This window comes from Hordeum vulgare, chromosome 3H (genome assembly GCF_904849725.1).
Source record: "Hordeum vulgare subsp. vulgare chromosome 3H, MorexV3_pseudomolecules_assembly, whole genome shotgun sequence".
NCBI classification, from domain to species: Eukaryota; Viridiplantae; Streptophyta; class Magnoliopsida; order Poales; family Poaceae; genus Hordeum; species Hordeum vulgare.
In genome coordinates, this window is record NC_058520.1 from 101,284,350 (window position 1) to 101,308,464 (window position 24,115).

At 43.9% G+C, this 24,115-nt stretch overlaps 2 protein-coding genes across 3 annotated transcripts; one reads left to right on the top strand and one right to left on the bottom strand.

Annotated features, from left to right (window-relative positions):
* Positions 1-1,308: 1,308 nt before the first annotated feature.
* LOC123443125 lies at positions 1,309-8,153 on the top strand. 2 transcript variants are annotated; one of them, XM_045119397.1, is made up of 5 exons: positions 1,309-2,433; positions 3,804-4,740; positions 5,351-6,524; positions 6,604-6,693; positions 7,404-8,153. In XM_045119397.1, exons 1-5 carry the CDS (start codon positions 1,752-1,754, stop codon positions 7,971-7,973), a joined length of 3,453 nt encoding a protein of 1,150 aa, XP_044975332.1. In that variant the 5' UTR covers positions 1,309-1,751; the 3' UTR covers positions 7,974-8,153. The 2 variants fall into 2 exon arrangements, with proteins under 2 accessions (XP_044975332.1, XP_044975333.1); XM_045119398.1 differs by having other exon boundaries at positions 3,807-4,740.
* A 1,093-nt stretch (positions 8,154-9,246) lies between these two features.
* On the bottom strand, positions 9,247-10,248 carry LOC123439616. Its single transcript, XM_045116306.1, has one exon. The coding sequence runs from the start codon at positions 10,123-10,125 to the stop codon at positions 9,406-9,408; it is 720 nt and encodes a 239-aa protein (XP_044972241.1). The 5' UTR covers positions 10,126-10,248; the 3' UTR covers positions 9,247-9,405.
* Between the last annotated feature and the right edge of the window lie 13,867 nt (positions 10,249-24,115).

Sequence of the window (24,115 nt, forward strand, 5' to 3'; positions counted from 1 at the left end):
CATTCATGGCGGACTGCAATCTTCGCCCGTCCCCCTCGTTGAGCATTTTTGGCTAGATTTGTGCTATTCCTTCAAGCTGACGAGCCTCCCATGCGAGATCTGGTCCACCGACTGTCGTGAAGTCGCCCTCCCTTTCCCGTCAGCACGGTGGAGATCCCCTTCCCGTTCCCACTTGTTTCTCCTCCGGTGAGCTTGCCGCCATCTCCCACACCACACCTCTCGATACCCTCCCTCACCAACGGTGATGCAGTAGTCGTCGTGGATGTGTCAACGCCACCTTCAACCCCCGACAGTGAGATGTTACAACCCTTTATGACAGATGCTACAACCAACCTTTTTTGTTTTGCCTCAATCGATCGTTTGAATTTTGGTTGTTGACATTTTTACTACAACTGTGCTAGTTTTTTGCTACTACGATGATGAAAATTTGCTACATCCCCCGGGGGAGAGTCAACCCATGTAGTGGGCGGTTGGACGCGGGGCAACCGTGATAATGTTGGAACCGGCTTCGAGATTTGCTACAACTGGCATTTCGAATTGCTGGAATCGGCCACCATGTTTGTTGCAACCATTGTCACGGTGCAACATTTTTGCTTCAACCAGCTGTGTATTTGCTTCAACCGTCACCGTTGAGAGCTGCAACCACGAGTGTAGCTGTTGCGTGTGTGGAGGCGCTAACGAGTACGTCCGGCGAGGGTGGGGAGCAACGACAAAGACGGGCGACAAGGGGACCGACGACGAGGATGGGGACCAACAATGAGGATGGCCACCGGTGGAGACAAAATGTGGATGCACACCGAGGAAGAAGAAGGTGCACGGGCTAACCTTTTTTCTCCAAGAAGAAAGTGCAGAGCGAACCGTTTTTTCCAGGATCGAGCAGCCGCGCTGTTCACATCTAACGGATGGGATGCAAACGGTCGAAGCATTGAGCCGGTGCGCCGGCGCAGAGCGTTGTCCATTTTACATTTACTTAAAAAATTAAGTATTTTATATCTAGACTTAGATGTGAGATAGGACTAGTATTTTACATCTGGATGTAAAATAGCAATTCTGTTAAAAAAAACTGTGCCAGAAAAGATCACCAATGTCGCGAAACCGGACACAAGCGGACGGAAAGTTCGTCCAAAATTACTGCGCTGCCCCTGAACCGCCGCTAATACCAACCGTTGCCCACGCTCAGCCGACGCAACCGCGCGGTGGGTATTTCCGTCACGCCCACCTGCTACACGCCACGCGCGAGACGCGACGCCCTAGCGGAAACAGAAGCTTTGTTTGGAAAAAGAAAAAAGATAAATCACCCAAAAATCCGCGATCGCGTCCCTCTCCCTTCTCGCCCCCGCCCCCGCCCGTTCCCCTCCTCCAATTCCCAATCCCAATCCCTCCTCCGCCTATCCGGCTGCTGCTCGTGTTCCATTCCGATTCGATTCGATTCGATTCGTCCAAGTCTCCACCCGCCGCCGCCGATATCCGAATACTAGCCCAGTTCGCTCGGCCCCACTCCCCCGCCGCCGCGTCGTCGGACTCGAGCCCCGGTGAATCCCTGCGGCTTCCCCGCAAGCTTTTGCATCTGCTTGCTTATATATGCTCGGAGTATCCTCGGCGGTTGCCGCGGCGAGACGAGGAGTTCTGGTGGATTTGCGTACGGTCTGCTCGGGTTCCACCCCACTATCGAGGATTCAGGGGGCGCAGGGTTTCAAATAGGTGCGGCTCTGGTGAACCTTTGGCCGTGGGATTGAGGCTTGGAAGAGACGATGCCGAGGAGCACGCGACGAAGGTCCCGCAAGCACGACCGGGAGGAGCGGGACAGGTCGGACTCCGACGAGGATCCGCTGCCGTGGGAGGAGGAGGATAGGAAGGCGAACGCCTGCAGGGCCTCCAAGGGCTCGGAGGGCCACGAGAAGCGGCCGGCAAAGCTTCCCAATGCCGGCGAGGCATCTGTTTCGTCGGCCGAGGGGCAGAAGAAGAGGAAGAGCAGGGGGGAGAAGGATAATGCCACCGCGGATGACAGGTGGAGTCACGGGGAAGAAGATGAGAGGGTCAGTTACCATGACTCGAAGAAGTCCAGGAATTCAGATGGCGATGTGAAGGGGAAGTCTGCAAGGAAGTCCAGTAAGGAATATGATAGGTCCAGCGAGGTTGCCAGAAGGAAGTCAGATAAAGAGACATCATTGTTGGAGGAGCATCACCGACTGAAGGAGAAGGGTAGGGAGCTTGAGACAGAGAAGTCGAAAGACAGCAAGCAAGTGTTGATGCTGAAAGAAGACGGTATGGATCAGCAGTATAAGATTGTCAAGGATAGGAGTAAGGATCATGAAAAGGGGAGTGAGGGCACGCATGATGCATCATTGAAAGCCATGCCAAGAAACAAAGAGGTGAAAACACGAGATTTGGACAGCAATAAAACCAAGAATTATTCTAATGGAGGAACTGATGGTACGTATTTTTCAGCTTGCTCTTATTTAAAACTGTTGGTAGATAGTCATGGTGAAGTATCACTTGCTATACTGGCCAAAGCATCATATGGAACATGAACACCTATCAGATCGCATAGTTCTTTTTGAGATATCGGTAGCAACAGAAGGAGAAAGTACAAGTGCTCAGGTTACTTAACTTAAATCTAGAATCTAATATCATATGATGTTATGAGATTATTGAAGATTCTTTGCTTGATTTTTGTCTGATTTTACTCATCATGGAGAGCATAACCTCTTATTATGTAACATTTGCCTTAATCTGGTCATATCTTACATCTGTTTGTCTCGTACTTCCTTGACTAGTGATTTTTGTAATATAGGAGGAATCTCTAGCTTTTGTTTCATGTAGGTATGACTCATGAGTTGCAGTATTATAGCTTTGCCCCAGTCTAATGAGAGTTGGTATTACTATTTGTTTTTTGTGCATGCTATTCTACTTGTGTATTTTCTCTGCTTCAACTAGAAATCCATACTGAATGCTAGCTAAATTTTTGTTTCCATGAACCTTGCAAATTACTTATGACTCTGCTTCTCTTGGCATCCTTCCCAATGGTATAAACATATGGTGGTACTACCTATGAGTCATTCACCTTTCATGGGGATTGAGTACATACAAGGGCCTAGATCTGAAATTTATATTGAGCACCACATGCCATATGGATCTGTATGCCAGTGTCAGTGAGTAGTTATGCAAAATTGGTGACAACTCTTTGCTCGTTGAAGTCTGCAGAAATGTTGCATGCTTTTGTACAATATTGAATTTTTACATTGTGTGTACACACATGTGTGAGTTGCAGAGTTTTCAACTGCCTAGTTTGTTTTGATGATTAGGATTGTGTTAGACTGCACAGACAATTATGCAGGTTTACATTTCTGGGCGGAGGGAATGTAATTTATAAATGAATCATGTTTTCAGTTGTGAAGATGGATTCAATGTGTAGTAAGTTAATTGTGACTTGTTCATATGAAGTGTTAGAATGGATGTTGTTTATGCTTGTCTTATTTATCATTTATTTATTGTTCTCAGTTTTCAAATAAGCTCTCGGACTGTCATAGCCACTCAACAATTTTCATTTGTTATATTTGTGTATGCTCTATATATGTCTTCTCATAAGGATACAGCCTACATCCTGATTATATGCTATGGTTTAATTAGCTTACAAAATCCAGCGATTGCTATTATGGTCATAATCTTAGGACTGATACCATAGTCATCAAGAGGGTATTAGTGTGGGTTTGTTGTGAGTTGGACCTTCTGATCATGTTTTATATCTCTGAAGCGTTTGTATATAATTTCTATTGATATCATATTATTTTTCTTTCTATTAGCAGACCGTCATCGTGAAGATGAGTTACACGGTGGAGAATCCGAAAAGAATGGGAGGCACAGGAAAACAAAGGATCAGTCTGCTGCGAAAGATGAGTTACAAAGTGGCAGCAAGGGAAGGCAAACCATGCCTCGGGATGTTCGTACCAAAACTGATGGATGTTATGAGCAGCAACACACAGATGGGAAATTGAAAGATGACATGCCTAGAGGTGTGGAAAAACGCAGAGAAGAAAAATATAGAGATGATAGATCCAAAGCTCAGGATAGGCATGGCAATGACAAACACAAAGATGATAGGCATAAAGATGAGGAATCACATAGAGATGAAAGGTACAAAGAGGAAAGGTCGAGACACGAAGATAGACATAGGGATGTAAAATACAAAGGGGAAAGATCTAAAGAGGACGACAGATATAAGGACGAAAGATACAAAGATAAGCCTAGAGATGAAGAGAAACCTAGGAATGAAAGATCTGATAACAGCTCTAGAGAGAAACATCGAGATGATAGTTATAGATATCATAGGAGTCAAGATGGTGGGTCATTGGATGTGCGATCCTCAAAGGACAACACTAGAGACAGGTCTTTGGAAAAGCACTGCAAAGAGGAACATAATTACTCAGAGAGCAGGCACAATAAAAATAGACTCCATGATAATGAGGTTGACACATTTGCTGCTGATCGTAGGAGCTCTAAGTATAGAGATGACAGCAAAGGGAAGAAACGGTTTTATGAAGAAAGCGTTCATAATGGTGATCTGGAACCCAGGAATGCAAAAGAATATCATGGGGATTCTAAACGCAGGTCTGATGTAGGCTCAGTTGTATCCAGTGAAGACCGTAGACGGGAATATGAGAAGGTTGATTCTCGGAGGAGGGATTTTGAGAGGAAGAGCCCCACCAGATCCAGCACATATCCTGTGAAGGAGCAAAGCAGGTAATTCTAAAACCTTGATATCTGCATTCTTCTCCGCATTACATTACATTTCAACTGTTCAAATTGGAGAGACTGCATCTTGATATCGACCTTAGTGTCTTTCGAAGTCGATTGTGTTTGAATAAATTTGTTATGTTCTATAATGCCACAAATACATAAGCATAAGAAGGTCAATAACTGAAGTAAACAAATCCAGATCTCCTATGGCAAGTAGTAAGAGCACCTGACTCGTTATGAAGAGATCTAGAGTATATGAAAGTTATTTTAAGCTAATCTTGGGTAGTGTTTATTGATGGAGCTGATTTGTCTTATTGGAGATGGATCTGATGAGAGTTTACTCGAGTCCAAAATCCAAATTCAGTTCCATTTTCTCTTTCTGACATGTATTTATGGCCTGTTTCTAACAGACCTTAGAACTGGTAAGAGTGAAAACACGTAAGCTGTTCTAGTAATTGTGGGCACTTATCATCATCTGTTCCTGCATGTGATTGTGGTACTGAAATTCTAAGATTATTTTCTCTATTTTAAAAGACTTCTGTTTGTAAAACTACAAGTCCCAGCTGCACGGATGTGGATATCTAGAATTTTATTAAATTATTATTTATTTCAGGCATGTCCCTAAACAAGAAGAATCCTCACCCAGGGATAATGGTGCTGCTCTTGGAAGACATAGACGAACATCTGACTTTCAATCGGTTGAAGGTCTTAGTAAAACTGATGCAAATAACAATGAATCCTCTCTTCCCTCAAAAGATGGTAGAAGTTTGAGATCTGATGGCCGACCAATCCATTTTAATGACAGACCACCATCAGCTGGTGATTGTCAAGTTTCGAACCGGAGCAATCTGAGGCATAATCATGATGCTGTTGATGGCTCAATGAAGAAAGGTAATACCAGAAATCATGAGTTATTGAATCGTCAAGCTACTCAGAACTATCAAAGTGCATCACCAGGGCATCTCCATCTGCCACGTGATAGACCTGAGATGGACAATCAAAGATCCTTTGATGATGATAATAGGAGCCAGATTAGAGAACGCAGATCAAGCAGCCGCTCAAGAAGAAGTGGTACTGTTGATAATGCAAGAGGGCATGGTAACACTTGGAATAATCCGTCTTCATGGCCTTCACCAGCACCAAGTGGTTTTGGTCCTTTCCAGCATGGGCCTCCAATCCCTGGTTTTCATCCAGCTATCCACCAGTTCCCTCAATCTTTATTTGGGATGCGGCCATCTATGGATACGAATCATGCTGGGATGCATTATCCTTTGCATGGACATCCTGAAAGTTTTCCTCATTGTGCACAATCATTTACATGGCACAATCCTGTAGAAGACCCATATCTCTCTCGGGTACCTGGTTGGGACGCAAATAGAAGTGTCTTCGATGAATACTCCCACAGCTATGGCAGAGAAGAACTGGGCCGGAATAATGATCCTAATTTTCATCAGCAGTCAGAGTCAGAGCTGCCACTTTCATCTCATATTTCTGACAAGCCCTTGTTAATGCAACTCCCAGCTGAAAATCAAAGTCAAAGCTCTGAAGTCAAAACAGTTGGGACCAATGCTGAGAAAACTGATGCACATGCTCCAAAAAATAGACCTGAGGCAACTCCTGGGCCTTCTAATGTAAAAGTGGATTCTCGATTTTGCTCTAACTACTTTAAGAGGCTTGATATTTCAACAAGCCTTGCTTCACCAGAGTTGTACAAAAAATGTAGTACAATGGCGGGGGAGTTGGAGCTGGCTGGATCGTGTGAATCTACCATGCGTCGGTGCTTGAAGGTAGCTGGAATGATTTACATGTTTAGTTTTAGAAGTTCCATTTTATCAACATTGACCATGCATCATGTTCCTTTTTCAGAATAATAAAGATGAGCATGGGCATCAAGCTCAAGGTTTCAAATGCATGATAGAGTCCATATTTTCAGGGAAAGTAACTTCTGTATTTGAGGTACATTTCTCCAATATTAACTATGATTTTTTGGATGACTCACTTACAGAATTTTACGATAGGCCAGTGCATAAATGATTATGTTTAATAATTGTCACATGTGCTGTTCACCATATTATTCAAGCTTCTCGGTTGGGGCATTTTTCATCACGTGATAATGCGAAGAAAACATAATCTCTATACCTGCGTGGAATAGGCTATATGGTTTCTAAGCTGAAAGGACAAACTGAGCCACCTATGTGTTGAACCATAGAGCTGTCTGTTCCCAAAATTTGACTTGTGTTAGCATACATGGCACTGGAAAGTCTAAAATTTGTCCATGAAGTATGCCACAATGGCTATGTTGCATGTTTAATCCCCAGCCTAGACAACCTAGAGTCTTGAAACCTTAACTACCTTTTTATGTTGACTTGTTTGACTTGAAATTATTGTCCTGTTGAGCTTACTATCATCGTTTTCTTAGCCAAACATGTTTACATTACTTTAAATCCAGTACAGTAATAATGCTACTGTGGCTTGTTCAGCAGCGAAATGAAGTATCTTTGTGTTTAATGGCTATGAGGTTAATGGAAAAATTATATTACGTCTGGGACTTGTTACATCAGAACCTTCTTAATGTTATAGCCCTCTGCCATAAAGTATAGCAATCTTTGAATGCATTGCTCCATGTTGAACCCGTGTTGGTTACTGATATGTGTTAATTTCTACAGAAAGCCATGAAGCTTTATAGTTTAAGCACTGGTTCTAGGAAGTCCAAAGCTCTTGCATCATCTTCACAACTAGAAAGTGAAGAGATGATCAAGGATGCTTCTGTGGACATGGTGGAGGGGGAAAATGCTGCAGTCCGGGAGGATCAGGCATTGCCTTGTACTGATACGTGTGACGAAGTACAAAATAACGACGAGCCTCATCATGCAACAGTTATTAGCATGTCTGGTAAAGCTGGGTTGGCAAAAGATTGCAGCAACACAGGAGAAGACAAGGTTGGCTCAGATGTTGAAGACAAAAGCCTCAGCATCAACCATGCTAACGGGCATGCTTGTGATACTGTGGAGCTGCAATTTCCGAGCAACGGTGAGGGAGAGCTCCTCCTCCTCCCTCCCAAAGCTTTGCAACCTTGTTGCAGCTCGGTAGGCAGTGTTATTGACGTTCCGAAAGAGCAGTTTTCTGGTGTCATTTCTGATGCTACATTTGCCTCTGGTTCTCAGTCTTGCGAGGATGTCATGCCAGGTTGTAGGGTTAATTTTAACCGGATACCTTGCTCTCCTGGGAGTACTTAAAACAATTTATTCCATTTATTGCTCCAATTAGTATACCACCTTCGGCTGGTGCCCCCATGCATTTCTTTTTCCCCACCATATTTTGTTTCTCTTGGAAGATTGGCAGCATCTCCAGTGTGTTCCTTGTTCTGCCGCAGTGTGTGTGGCAGCGATCAATAATAAAAGTTGCCTTCTCCATCATGTTCTCTTAGCATTTTTTTCAATCTGAAATTGCCATGCTACTTTACTTTTGATAGCAACAACTGATGGGATATATTTATCACTATTTGTTCTTGCAAAAAATGAAATAAAATCACCACTGTTTTTTAGATTTTAGCTTTCCTTGTTCCTTACTACTCCCTCCGTTTCTAAATATAAGTCTTTAAAAAGGTTTCATTAATGAACTACATACGGATGTATATAGACATACTTTAGAATGTAGATTAACTCATTTTGCTTTGTATGTAGACTCCTAGTAAAATATCTTAAAAGACTTATATTTAGGAACGGAGGGAGTAGAATTTGTGCCACACAAGACTTTTGAGGGATTAAGGTTCATATACAGGTTATGGAGAAAAATGAATACGTAATCTTTATTGTATAGGGCAAAGCAAAGTACAACTTAACGGTGTTCGGGCGCATCACCTGAGACACAAACTCCGATTTTCGAGTATTGGTTATTCTTATCGATTTTACTAAAGCACATATAGATGGCCATAAATATTGCACATCCAAGTTTATGTCATTGATTTTATGTTTGAGATTTATGCGAGTAGTTTTTCTTTTATTTTTCTTCTATGTTGTTGAGTCACTTAGATATGCAAAGTAACTAGGACACACCTACATGTGCCGTAGACGGACCCTATTCTTATCCTCTAATCTAGACGTCTGTTCGGTTTAGGATCAAGTTAGGACCGTAAAGTTCTAGTAGTAGTTACTAGTTTGTGTCTCTAAGGTGGATGGTGGACGATGTAACAACTTTTTGATTTTATATACAGTTATTATTACTGAAGTTTCAAAAGAAAAGGTTGGAGCTTAAAATCTGGTTAGGTGTAAGAAAAGAACTTAAAATCTGGCTCTCAGTTAATCTTTCTAAAAATTTGGGCTTTCTCACACGGCTTGTTCTTGTGTTCAGTATTGTTCTGTGCATGATCAAATGTCAAGTGCGGCACAACAAGTACTCGAAACAACACATAGGCAGCAAGTTCTCAACGCAGAAACGGCAGCTACGTACACACAAGTTCTCAACGCAGAAACGGCAGCTACGCACACACAAGTTCTCAACGCAGGCACAGGAACACTCAACACTGTAATGTAATTTTAATTTGCTGAATACTGAATTCCTGATACATCTCGGATTTTTCTCTTAAAACTTGTCTTCTCAAATGCAAAAGCCAAACAACACCACTGACGAACCATGAGCACAGAGAAGTGGAAGGGATATCATATCATCTCAAGTATACAGCGCGCCCAACCCGGCTCGGCCGGAGACCCGGGCCGCGGCCTTCAGATCCACGCCGAGCTCCGCCGCAACGCGCCGCATGACCCCAAAGTCGGATGGCCTGGCGGCCGCCGGCCAGGTCACCACCATGCTCGCGGCTTTCCCCCGGATCTCGCACTCCGTCATCACGGCGGCGCCGAGCCCGTCCATCACGCTCCCCGGAGGGGCCAACGTCGCGACGCCCTTGGCCGCGCCCACGCCTCCCCGTCGCCGCGCCGCCCCGGTCTCCAGCTTCCCCTCCACCAGCTCGTCCGCCGCGAGCCTGCCCCTGTACGCGCCGCTCCGGACCGCGTCGAGGACCAGGACCTCCTCCGGCTGGAGCCCGGAGATGAGGCTCCTGGCGGCGGCGCGCGCGCGGTGGGTGGGGATAGCGCCGTGGGCAACCGCGAGGAGGGCGCCGGAGGACGGGTGGAGGTAGACGCGGATGGGCGCGCGGGACTGCTGCAGGGGGAGGTCTGGCAGGAGGAGGGAGGCGTGGAGAGGAGGCGGCGGGGAGGGGAGGAGAGCGAGGGAGGTGGGGGAGATGAGGACGACGAGGAGCCGCGGGGCGGGGCTAGGGTTTGGGGAGGCGACGAGGATGGGGGTGGGCTGCGGCAGGGATGCGGCGAAGTTGTCGAGGTCGTCGGGGGAAAAGCGGGACGGCGGCGGCGCGTCGGTGACAACGTCGTCCATGGTCGCGATGCGATCGGCGGTGGCGTGGTGGGGGTTTGCGTTCAGCCGATTTGATGCTTCTTGGTAAAGGGCGGGGCCTGGTGCGTCAAGGTCAAGGCCTCAAGTTTCTTTCTTGAGGTTTAGGGACGCGTTTGGTGAATTGATAAAAATGACTCCTAAAGCGAAAGAAGTCACGAAGTAAATTCGAAAGCAAAAATAAATAAATCATTCATCTGACCCTCTCGTGTGGCGCCCGACACCTAGGCGCCACACTACACTGTGTGATGCCTAAGCCGTCGGCGCCACACTCCCCGGCCACCTGGCAGAGCGGGCCCATCCCCCAGGTAGCACGACGCCTAAGCCTCAGACGTCGCACCCTGTAAAGTGTGGCGCCGAAGGCTTAGGCGCCACACTGCGACTTATCCAGCCACGGACCAGCCCCCTCCCCCACCCCCTCCCCATTCCCCTCCCTTCACAACTTTGTATTCAAGTCGCCCCTTCGTCAAATCCCTCTCCAAATCACCAGATCTGAAGGTTTGGACCGGGCATTTGTTGTCCAATCCCTCTCCTAAGGTAATCCCCCTATCTCCTCATTCTCATCCAAACAAAAATCTCTTGTGGTCATTTTGTTGTAAATTTAAGGAAACCCTAGTTTTTCCTCAAATGCGGGATGTATATGATATTGTTGTATTTGTTTGTATGTTAGGATAAGGGGTATGATGGGGTTAGGATTAGGGTTGTTTGGATGTTTGCATTATGGTTGTTTTAGGGTTAGGCTAGGGTTATGATCAGGGTTGTTTGGATGTTTGCATTATGGTTGTGTTAGGGTTAGGATAGGGTTAGGGTTAGTGCTATGAATGTTTGGAAGTTAGGAATAGGGTTTATTTTTAGTAAGTAGATATTGTAGTATTTGGATGATTGCTTATAAAAAATATTGTATGGTGTGTTGTTTAGGGATGGGAAGAACATGTGTTTATGCTCATCACGTGGACAAGGATGCCTTTTTAAAAGGCAGTATTGATCCGGACCCGGATGAGCTTGACATGATGTTCGATTTCTGTCCTAGCTATGCTAAATTGTTGGAACAAGTCCGAAAGGATTTGAATTGGATGGACCCTACTGATGTAGTTGAGTTTGATGGTAGGCATAATGTGGGATTCAGAATGCACATTCGTTGAAAGACCATGCGTGTCAACTCCGAGCAACGTTGGCTTGCATACATGGATACGGTGGCCGAATCACTAGCCAAGGCTCTAGAGTTATTTGCCATCAAAACAAATGTTCCTAACTTGCAGTTGGATTTGAATCGGGTTGCCTCTCCGATTGTTGAAGCTAGTCCTCCACGCATCAACGAAGAGGCCAACATTGAACCTCTTTCAACACAACAATCTTGTATCCAACATGAACCATTGGTAGAGGCTAATGATGAGCACGATGATGATGAGAATGATGGTACTGTTCTTCATGACAACAACCTTGGTGATTTGGACAAATATAATTTGCAAGAGACAATGGACCATTCTATTCCGTACTCACGTGGCTATGCATCCGAGTCGGACGATGAGGGTCCCGATGAAGAAGTTGATGAGGAAGGGTTCACGGCAAAGGAGGCTGAAACTTTCACGAGGGTATTAGGGCGGGATCACCCGACACCATTGTTCGAGGATCTTAGCCTTGCGGATGAAGCCGTGGTTGACGAAGGCGAAGGCATATTGTTTGGAGTTAGGCCACCTTCTCACCGAAGAATATTATTTTGCTGGGGTCAAAGTTCCAAACATTCCTTGAACTGAAGATGTGGTTGGATGAATATTCTGTTACGCATTATATGCCACACAAAGTTGTTCATTCAAACATGAAGCTGCGTTACACGGTTGCATGTGAGGATACAGGGTGTCCTTGGATTGTCCGTGCAAGACCATGGAAAAGAGGGCTAGTATGGAACATTGTCAGTTGTATGCCTCTCACGTGTCGAGGCAAGAGGGTTGATGGTAAGATTTCGTCGCAAAGCCATAGACAACTCACCTCCGAGTTCATCGCTTATAGGCTTTCCAACTCCATCTCCTCTCTTCCTACAATGAGCATAAAAAGCGTACAAGACCTTGTGAAAGCCCTCTTTCACTACGAGGTGAAATACGGTAAGGCATGGAAAGCGAATCAAGCCGTATTCAAGATGTTGTATGGTGATTGGGAGCAAGCATACAACCGACTACCTAGGTTGTTGGGAGCTATTGCCGCCACTAACCCGGGCATGGTTCATGTGGTTGAGCCGTATGGGGAGAAAACAAGGATTCTCAATGGAAATAGGGTTCGCGTATTTGGTCGTGCATTTTGGGCATTTGAGCAATGTGTGAGGGCTTTTCAGCACTGTCGGCCGGTCATCTCCATCGATGGCACATTTTTGACCGGACAATTCAAGGGCACTTTGTTGGTTGCAATAGCAAGTGATGCCAATAACCGACTGATGCCTTTGGCTTTTGCTTTGGTTGAGGCAGAGAACAATGTTAACTAGGAATGGTTCTTGCATATTTTGAGAACCAAAGTATTACCGTTTAAAAGGGAAATATGTGTCATGTCGGATCGCCATCAAGGCATACTTAACGCGGTTGACATAGTCATTCCCGGCCATGTTCCTTTGCATCATCGATGGTGCATGAGGCATTTTTGTGCAAACTTCTACCAGGCATGTGGTAGCAAGGAGTTGGCAGATGATCTTCAACATTGTTGTCAAGCATTTTCGGACAAATGATTTGCAATATTGTACAACGCTTTGCTTGCAAACAAAAAACTTGATGCAGGTGGGCTTGAGTTTCTCAGCAGGCACATGTTGGGGAACGTTGCATGGGAAACAAAAAATTTCCTACGCACGCAATTCCTATCATGGTGATGTTCATCTATGAGAGGAGATTCAGATCTACATACCCATGTAGATCGCACAGCGGTAAGCGTTAAGAAACGCGGACGATGTAGTGGAACAGCTTGCGTGATTCAAATCACCGTAGTCGTACACTCCATCCCACGATCTCGTCACGATCCGTCCCGCGAACTTCATCGCGATCCGTCCCGCGATCTCATCATGATCCTTCCCGATCTAGTGCCGAACGGACGACACCTCCGCGTTCAACACACGTACAGCGCGACGATGATCTCGGCCTTCTTGATCCAGCAAGAGAGACAGAGAGGTAGATGAGTTATCCGACAGCGTGACGGCGCTTCGGAGGTTGGTGGTGATCTATCCCAGCAGGGCTCCGCCCAAGCTCCACAGAAATACGATCTAGAGGAAAAACCATGGAGGTATGTGGTCGGGTTGCCGTGGCAAAGTTGTCTCAAATCAGCCCTAATACCCCAGTATATATAGGAGGGAGGGGGAGGGACCTGCCTTGAGGCTCAAGAGAGCCCCAAGGGGTCGGCCGAATCAAGGGTGGAGGAGTCCACCTCCAATCCTAGTCCAGCTAGGATTGGAAGGTGGAGTCCTTCCCTTCCTTCCCACTTCCCCTTTTTTTTCTTCCTCTTTGATTTTTTCTTTCTCCTGCGCATAGGGCCTCTTGGGATGTCCCACCATCCCACTAAGGGCTGGTGCGGCACCCCTAAGGCCTATGGGCTTCCCCCGGATGGGCTGCCCCCCCGGTGAACATCCGAAACCCATTCGTCACTCCCGGTACATTCCCGGTAATGCCGAAAACTTTCCGGTAATCAAATGAGGTCATCCTATATATCAATCTTCATCTCTAAACCATTCCGGAAACCCTCGTGACGTCCGTGATCTCATCCGGGACTCCGAACAACATTCGGTAACCAACCATATAACTCAAATACGCATAAAACATTGCTGAACCTTAAGTGTGCAAACCCTGCGGGTTCGAGAACTATGTAGACATGACCTGAGAGACTCCTCGGTCAATATCCAATAGTGGGACCTGGATGCCCATATTGGATCCTACATATTCTCCGAAGATCTTATCGGTTGAACCTCAGTGCCAAGGATTCATATAATCCCGTATGTCATTCCCTTTGTCCGTCGGTATGTTACTTGCCCGAGATTCAATCGTCGGTATCCGCATACCTATTTCAATCTCGTTTACCGGCAAGTCTCTTTACTCGTTCCGTAATACAAGATCCCGTGACATACACTAAGTCACATTGTTTGCAAGGCTTGTGTGTGATGTTGTATTACCGAGTGGGCCCCGAGATACCTCTCAGTCACACGGAGTGACAAATCCCAGTCTTGATCCATACTAACTCAATGGACACCTTCGGAGATACCTGTAGAGCATCTTTATAGTCACCCAGTTACGTTGTGATGTTTGATACACACAAGGTATTCCTCCAGTGCCAGTGAGTTATATGATCTCATGGTCATAGGAACAAATACTTGACACGCAGAAAACTATAGCAATAAAACGACACGATCAATATGCTACGTTCATAGTTTGGGTCTTGTCCATCACATGATTCTCCTAATGATGTGATCCCATTATCAAGTAACAACACTTGCCTATGGTCAGGAAACCTTGACCATCTTTGATCAACGAGCTAGTCAACTAGAGGCTTACTAGGGACAGTGTTTTGTCTATGTATTCACACAAGTATTGTGTTTCCAATCAATACAATTATAGCATGGATAATAAACGATTATCATGAACAAAGAAATATAATAATAACTAATTTATTATTGCCTCTAGGGCATATTTCCAACAGTCTCCCACTTGCACTAGAGTCAATAATCTAGTCCACATCACTATGTGATTCTAACGAATCCAACACCCTTACAGTTCTGGGGTTTGATCACGTCTTGCTTGTGAGAGAGGTTTTAGTTGACGGTTCTGAACCCTTTCAGATCCGAGTGAGCTTTACAAATCTTTATGTCATCTTATAGATGCTGCTACTACGTGCTATTTGGAAATACTCCAAATATCTACTCTACTATACGAATCCGTTTCACTACTCATAGTTATTCGGATTAGTGTCAAAGCTTGCATCGACGTAACCCTTTACGACGAACTCTTTAACCACCTCCATAATCGAGAAAAATTCCTTAGTCCATTTAGTTACTAAGGATAGCTTTGACCGTTGATCAGTGATTCAATCCTAGATCACTCTCTGTACCTCTTAACAGACTTGCTGCAAGGCACACATCAGGTGCGGTACTGAGCATGGCATACTTTAGAGTCTACTGCCAAGGCATAGAAGACGACCTTCGTCTATTCTCTTTATTCTGCCGTGGTCGGGTTTTGAGTCTTACTCAAATTCACACCTTACAACACAGTCAAGAACTCCTTCTTTGCTGATCTATTTTGAACTCCTTCAAAAACTCGTCAAGGCATGCATCTTGTTGAAACTTCTATTAAGTGTTTCGATCTATCTCCATAGATGTTGACGCTCAACGTTCAAGTAGTTCAATCCAGGTATTCCTTTGAAAAACTCCTTTCAAACAACCTTTTATGCTTCACATAAATTCTACATTACTTCCGATCAACAATATGTCAACAACATATACTTATCAGAAATTCTATAGTGCTCCCACTCACTTCTTTGGAAATACAAGTTTCTCATAAACCTTGTACATACCCAAAAGTTGTGATCATCTCATCAAAGCGTATATTCCAACTCCGAGATGCTTGCACCAGTCCATAAAAGATCGCTGGAGCTTGCATACTTGTTAGTATCCTTAGGATCGACAAAACCTTCTGATTGTATTACATACAATCTTTCCTCAAGGAAACCGTCGAGGAAACAATGTTTTGTCTTCCTATGTGCAATATTTCACAAATAATGCAGCAACTACTAACATAATTCCAATAGACTTTTAGCATCGCTACAAGTGAGAAAGTCACATCATAGTCAACTCTTTGATCTTGTCGAAAACATCTTTGCGACAAGTCGAGCCTTTCTTAATAGTGACTTATCACCATCATCGTGTGTCTTCCTTTCAAAGATCCATCTTTACTTAATAGTCCTACAACCATCAAGTAGTTCTTCCAAAGTCTATACTTTGTTCTATACATGGATCCTCTCTCGGATTTCATGGCCTCCAGCCATTTGTCGGAATCCAGGCCCACCATTGCTTCTCCATAACTCGTAGGTTCACTGTTGCTCAACAACATGACCTCCAAGACAGGGTTACCGTACCACTCTGTAGTAGTACGCGACCTTTGTCGACCTACAAGGTTTGTAGTAACTTGATCCGAAGCTCTAATGATCACTATCATCAGCTTCTACTTCAATTGGTGTAGGCACCACAGGAACAACTTTCTGCGCTCTGCTACACACTGGTTGAAATGACGGTTCAATAACCTCATCAAGTTCCACTACTCTCCCACTCAATTCTTTAGAGAGAAACCTTTCCTCGAGAAAGGATCCGTTTCTAGAAACAAACATTTTTGCTTCCAGATCTGAGATAGGAGATGTATCCAACTATTTAGGATAGTCTATGAAGACGCATTTATCCGCTTTGGGTTCGAGATTATCACACTGAAACTTTTTCACATAAGTGTCGCAGCCCCAAACTTTCAAGAAACGACAACTTAGATTTCTCTAAACCTTAGTCTATACTGTGTCATCTCAACGGAATTACGCGGTGCCCTATTTAAAGTGAATGCGGTTGTCTCTAATGCATAACCCATAAATGATAGTGGTAATTTGATAAGAGACATCATAGCATGTACCATATCAAATAGGCCGCGGCTATGACACCATCACACCATGGTGTTCTCGGTGGCATGAATTGCGAAACAACTTCCACATTGTCTTAACTGTGTACCAAAACTTGCAACTCAGATATTCATCTCTATGATCATATCGTAGACAGTTTATCCTCTTGTTACGACGAACTTCACTCTGAAACAGAATTGAACTTTTTCAATATTTCAGACTTGTGATTCATTAAGTAAATACTCATGTATCTACTCAAATCGTCATTGAAGTAAGAACATAATGATATCCACTGCGTGCCTCAGCACCCATTGGACTGCATACATCAAAATGTATTACTTCCAACAAGTTACTATCTTGTTTCATCTCAATGAAAACAAGGCCTTGCTCATGTGGTATGATTTGCATGTCACAAGCGATTCAAAATCAAGTGAGTATAAAGATCCATCAGCATGGAGCCTCTTCATGCAATTTATACCAACATGACTCAAGCGGCAGTGCCACAAGTAAGTGGTACTATCATCATTACCTTGTATCTTTTGGCACCAATATCATGAACATGTGCAACACTACGATCGAGATTCAATAAACCATTGAAGGTGATTATTCAAGCAAATAGAGTAACCATTATTCTCTTTAAATGAATAATCGTATTGCAATAAACACGATCCAATCATGTTCATGCTTAACGCAAGTACCAAATAAAAATTATTTAGGTTTAACACCAATCCCGATGGTAGAGGGAGCGTGCGACGTTTGATCATATCAACCTTGGAAACACTTCCAACACGTATCGTCACCTCGCCTTTAGCTAGTCTCCGTTTATTCCTTAGCTTTCATTTTGTGTTACTAATCACTTAGCAACCGAACCGGTATCCAATACCCTCGCGCTACTAGGAGAACTAGTAAAGTACACATCAACATCATGTATATCAAATTACTTCTTTCGACTTTGCCAGCCTTCTTATCTACCAAGCATCTAGGGTAGCTCCGCCTCAGTGACCGTTCCCCTCATAACAGAAGCACTTAGTCTAGGGTTTGGGTTTAATCTTGGGTCTCTTCATTAGTGCAACAACTGTTTTGCCGTTTCACGAAGTATCCCTTCTAGCCCTTGCCTTTCTTGAAACTTAGTGGTTTTACAAACCATCAACTATTGATGCTCCTTCTTGATTTCTACTTTCGTAGTGTCAAACATCGCGAATTGCTCAAGGATCATTGTATCTATCCTTGATATGTTATAGTTCATCAGGAAGATCTCACAGCTTGGTGGCAATGACTTTGGAGAACCATCACTATCTCATCTGGAAGATTAACTCCCACTTGATTCAAGCGATTGTCGTACTCAGACAATATGAACACACGCTCAACGATTGAGCTTTTCTCCTTTATTTTGTGGACAAAGAATCTCCGGAGGTCTCATACTGATACGTCCATTTTGCATCATGCTTCATGTTGATATTTATTGCTTCTTGGGCTGTTATATTACTTGTGGTACCATATTTATGCCTTTTCTCTCTTATTTTGCTAGGATTATTTGAAGAGGGAGAATTCAGGCAGCTGGAATTCTGGACTGGAAAAGGAGCAAATCCTAGTCCACTATTCTGCACATCTCCAAATGACCTCAAAATTTATGTGGATTTTTTATGGAATATATTAAAAATACTGGGCGAAAGAACTACCGGAGGGGGCCACCAGGACCCCACAAGCTTGCCCATCGCCACCACCCCCCTGGTGGCGCAGGGCAGGCTTGTGGGCTGCCTGATGGCCCACTAGCCCCCCTCTTTTGCTATATGAAGCGTCCTGGTGTGGGAAAAAAATAATAGGGAGCTTTTTCGTGGTTCCGCCGCCGCCACGAGGCGGAACTTGAGCAGATCCAATCTAGAGCTCCGGCAGGACGATCCTGCTGGGGAAATTTCCCTCCCGGAGGGGGGAATCGTCGCCATCGTCATCACCAACACTCCTATCGTCGGAGGGGAGGCATCTTCATCAACATCTTCATCAGCACCATCTCCTCTCCAATCCCTAGTTCATCTCTTGTAACCAATCTTCGTCTCGCAACTCCGATTGGTACTTGTAAGGTTGCTAGTAGTGTTGATTACTCTTTGTAGTTGATGCTAGTTGGATTATTTGTGGAAGAGTTTATGTTCAGATCCTTGATGCTATTCATTACACCTCTAGTCATGATTATGATTATGTCTTGTGAGTAGTTACTTTTGTTCCTGAGGACATGGGATAAGTCATGCTGATAATAGCCATGTGAACTTGATATTCGTTCGGTATTTTGATATGCTGTATGTTGTTTTTCCTCTAATGGTGTTATGTGAACGTCGACTACATAACACTTCACCATATTTGGGCCTAGAGGAAGGCATTGGGAAGTAGTAAGTAGATGATGGTTGCTGGAGTGACAGAAGCTTAAACCCCAATCTATGCGTTGCTTCGTGAGTGGCTGATTTGGATCCACTAGTTTAACGCTATGGTTAGACTTTGTCTTAATTCTTCTTTTGTAGTGTCGGATGCTTGCGAGAGAGGTTAATCATAAGTGGGATGCTTGTCCAGGTAAGGGCAGTACCCAAGCGCCGGTCCACCCACATATCAAACTATCAAAGTAACGAACGCGAATCATATGAACATGATGAAACTAGCATGACATAAATTCCCGTGTGTCCTCGGGAGCGTTTTTCCTCCTATAAGACTTGTTCAGGCTTGTCCCTTGCTACAGAAGGGATTGGGACACTTGCTGCACCGTTGCTACTACTTGTTACTTGTTACTCTTTACTTGCTATGTTTCACCTCGCTACACAATCACTTGTCACCGCTACTTTGAGTGCTTGCAGTTATTACCTTGCTGAAATCCGTTTATCAGAGCCTTCTGCTCCTCGTTGGGTTCGAAACTCTTACTTATCGAAAGGAATACGATTGATCCCCTATACTTGTGGGTTATCAAGACTCTTTTCTGGCGCCGTTGCCGGGGAGTGAAGCGCCTTTGGTAAGTGGAAATTGGTAAGGAAACATTTATATACTGTGCTGAAATTTATTGTCACTTGTCACTATGGAAACTCTTCCTTCGAGGAGTTTGTTCGGGGTATCTTCAACACGAACGGAAGCACGAGGAGTTGCTCCTCAACCTGAGGTACCTACTGAAAATATCTTTTATGAAATTCCTTTGGGTATGCTTGAGAAACTGCTGGCTAATCCTTTTACAGGAGATGGATCTTCACATCCAGACTTTGATCTAATCTATGTAGATGAAGTTTGTGGTTTATTTAAGCTTGCAGGTTTGCGCGAGGATGAGGTAAAGAAGAAAGTCTTTCCTTTATCTTTGAAGGATAAGGCGTTGACATGGTATAGGCTATGTGATGATGATGGATCATGGGGCTACAATCGGTTGAAATTGGAATTTCATCAAAAGTTCTATCCTATGCATTTAGTACATCATGATCGGAACTTTATTTATAACTTTTGGCTTCGTGACAGGGAAAGCATAGCTCAAGCTTGGGGGAGGCTTAAATCAATGCTATATTCATGCCCGAATCATGAGCTCTCGAGAGAAATCATCACCCAAAACTTTTATGCTGGGCTTTCTCATGAAGATCGTACCATGCTTGACACTTCTTGTGCCGGTTCTTTTATGAAGAAGGATATTGATCACAAGTGGAATTTGTTGGAGAGAATCAAATGCAACTCTGAAGATTGGGAGCTGGAGGAAGGTAAGGAGTCAGGTATGAATTTCCAGTTTAATTGCGTTAAATCTTTTGTTGAGACAAACACTTCTAGAGATTTTAGCGCTAAGTATGGACTTGACTCTGAGATAGTAGCTTATCTATGTGAATCTTTTGCTGCTCATGTTGATCTTCCCAAGAGAAGTGGTTTAAATATCATCCTCCTGTAGAAAGCAACATAGCCAAAACCAATCTAGTTGAGGAGAAAATCATAGCTTTTAGTGATCCTGTTGTTCCTTGTGCTTACACTGAGAAACCACCATACCCTGCTAGGATAAAGGATTATTCTAAAGCTCCAACTGTGATACATAGGGGTTACATTAGACCACTTGCACCCCCTGAGGAGATTAGAGTTGAACCTAGTGTTCCTATTATCAAAGATCTTTTAGCCGAAGACATAGACGGGCATGCTATTAAATTCTGTGAGGACTCCGCTAGAATTGCTAAACCTCACGCGAAAGACAAGCACGGACCTGTAGTTGGCCTGCCCGTTGTTTCTCTTAAGATAGGAGATCACTGTTACCATGGTTTATGTGATATGGGAGCTAGTGTTAGTGCGATACCCCGTTCTCTCTATGATGAAATCAAAGATGAGATTGCACCTGCTGAGTTAGAACCCACTGATGTCACTATTACGCTAGCTAATAGAGACACTATCTGCCCTCTGGGAATTGTGAGAGACGTAGAAGTCCTGTGTGGTAAGACGAAGTATCCTACTAATTTCCTCGTCCTTGGTACTGCACAAGATAGCTTTTGTCCCATCATATTTGGTAGACCCTTTCTCAACACTGTCAATGCTCACATTGATTGCATTAAGCAGACTGTCACAGTAAGTTTCGATGGTGTGTCTCATGAATTTAACTTCTCCAAGTTTGGTAGACAACCCCATGAAAGAGAGTCGTCTGGTAGGGATGAAATCATTGCTCTTGCCTCCATTGCCGTACCTCCTACGGATCCTTTAGAGCAATATCTTCTTGAGCATGAAAATGATATGCATATGGAGGAGAGAGATGAGATAGATATAATTTTCTTAGAACAACATCCTATTCTCAAGAATAATCTGCCTGTTGAACTGCTTGGGGATCCTCCCCCACCAAAGGGTGATCCTATGTTCGAGCTTAAACAGTTGCCTGATACTCTTAAGTATGCCTATCTTGATGAGAAGGAGATATATCCTGTCATTATTAGTGCTCTCCCCTCAGAGCGCGAAAAGAAGAAGTTACTAAAAACTCTGAGGAAGCACCGCGGTGCTATTGGATATACTCTTGATGATCTTAAGGGTATTAGTCCTACTCTATGTCAGCACAAGATTAAAACCGATCCTGACTTTAAACTAGTTGCTGATCATCAAAGGAGATTGAATCCTAAGATGAAAGAGGTCGTTAGAAAAGAAATATTAAAGCTTCTGGAAGCAGGAATCATTTATCCTGTTGCTCATAGTGATTGGGTAAGTCCAATACATTGCGTACCCAAGAAGGGAGGTATCACCATCGTTCCTTATGATAAGGATGAACTAATCCCACAAAGGATTATTACCGGTTATAGAATGGTGATAGACTTCCGGAAACTGAACAAGGCAACCAGGAAAGATCATTATCCTTTGCCATTCATCGACCAAATGCTAGAAAGGCTATCAAAGCACACACACTTCTGCTTTCTAGACAGTTATTCAGGTTTCTCGTAGATACCTGTTGCACAATCTGATCAAGAGAAAACCACTTTCACCTGCCCTTTCGGTACCTTTGCCTATAGACGTATGCCTTTTGGCTTATGTAATGCGCCTCTCACCTTCCAAAGATGTATGATGGCTATATTCTCTGACTTTTGTGAAAAGATTGTCGAGGTTTTCATGGATGACTTCTCCGTTTACGGGTCTTCCTTTGATGATTGCCTCAGCAACCTTGATCGAGTCTTACAGAGATGCGAAGAAACCAACCTCGTCTTGAATTGGGAGAAGTGCCACTTTATGGTTAATGAAGGTATCGTCTTAGGACACAAAATCTCTGAAAGAGGCATTGAAGTTGATAAGGCTAAGGTTGATGCAATTGAGAAAATGCCTTGCCCCACAGATATCAGAGGTATACGAAGTTTCTTAGGTCATGCTGGTTTCTATAGAAGGTTCATTAAAGACTTCTCTAAGATTTCTAGGCCTCTTACCAACCTCTTGCAGAAGGATGTTCCTTTTGTTTTTGATGAGGATTGTGAGGAAGCCTTTGAAATACTTAAGAAGGCTTTGATAACCGCACCTATTGTTCAACCACCTGACTGGAACTTGCCCTTTGAAATCATGTGTGACGCTAGTGATTATGCTGTTGGTGCTGTTCTAGGACAAAGAGTTGACAAGAAGTTGAATGTCATTCACTACGCTAGTAAAACTCTAGACAGTGCCCAAAGAAACTATGCCACTATGGATTAGGAATTTTTAGCAGTCGTGTTTGCATGTGAAAAGTTCAGATCTTACATAGTTGACTCCAAAGTCACTATTCACTCTGATCATGCTGCTATTAAGTACCTTATGGAGAAGAAGGACACTAAGCCTAGGCTGATCAGATGGGTTCTCCTGCTACAGGAATTTGATTTGCACGTCGTTGACCGAAAGGGTGGTGATAACCTTGTAGCAGATAACTTGTCTAGGCTAGAGAATGTCCTTGATGACCCACTACCAATTGATGACAGCTTTCCAGACGAGCAATTAAGTGTCATCCGCACTTCACTTAGTGCACCGTGGTATGCCGATTATGCAAACTATATCGTAGCCAAATACATACCACCCAGTTTCACCTATCAACAAAAGAAGAATTTCTTCTTTGATTTGAGACACTACTTTTGGGATGATCCTCACCTTTATAAGGAAGGAGTAGATGGTGTTATTAGACGTTGTGTGCCTGAACATGAACAAGGACAGATCCTGCAGAAGTGTCATTCCGAAGCCTACGGAGGACACCATGCTGGAGATAGAACTGCCCATAAGGTATTGCAATCAGGTTTCTATTGGCCCACTCTCTTCAAGGATGCCCGTAAGTTTGTCTTGTCTTGTGACGAATGCCAAAGGATAGGGAACATCAGTAAGCGTCAAGAGATGCCTATGAACTATTCACTTGTCATTGAACCATTTGATGTCTGGGGATTTCATTATATGGGACCCTTCTCGAGTTCCAATGGATACACTCACATCTTAGTTGCTGTGGATTACGTCACTAAGTGGGTAGAAGCTATCCCCACTAAAAATGCTGATCACCACACCTCTATTAAGATGCTTAAAGAAGTCATATTCCCAAGGTTTGGAGTCCCTAGATACTTGATGACTCATGGTGGTTCACACTTCATTCATGCTATTTTCCGCAAGATGCTAGCTAAGTATGATGTCAACCATAGAGTTGCATCTCCTTATCATCCTCAGTCTAGTGGTCAAGTGGAGTTGAGTAATAGGGAGATCAAGTTGATCCTACAAAAGACCATAAATAGATCTCGAAAGAACTGGTCTAGCAAACTTGACGATGCACTATGGGCTTATAGGACTGCTTATAAGAATCCCATGGGCATGTCACCGTATAAAATGGTTTAAGTTAAGGCTTGTCATTTACCTCTTGAGCTGGAGCACAAAGCTTATTGGGCAATCAAAGAGCTCAACTTTGATTTCA

Excerpts from the sequence above, each read along its gene's own strand:
- LOC123439616 (XM_045116306.1), bottom strand. The coding sequence starts at position 10,125 with ATGGACGACGTTGTCACCGACGCGCCGCCGCCGTCCCGCTTTTCCCCC.
- LOC123443125 (XM_045119397.1), top strand. The coding sequence starts at position 1,752 with ATGCCGAGGAGCACGCGACGAAGGTCCCGCAAGCACGACCGGGAGGAG. Across the intron at positions 2,434-3,803 it reads TTCTAATGGAGGAACTGATG|CAGACCGTCATCGTGAAGAT; the intron begins GTACGTATTTTT and ends TCTTTCTATTAG. Across the intron at positions 6,694-7,403 it reads AAGTAACTTCTGTATTTGAG|AAAGCCATGAAGCTTTATAG; the intron begins GTACATTTCTCC and ends TAATTTCTACAG.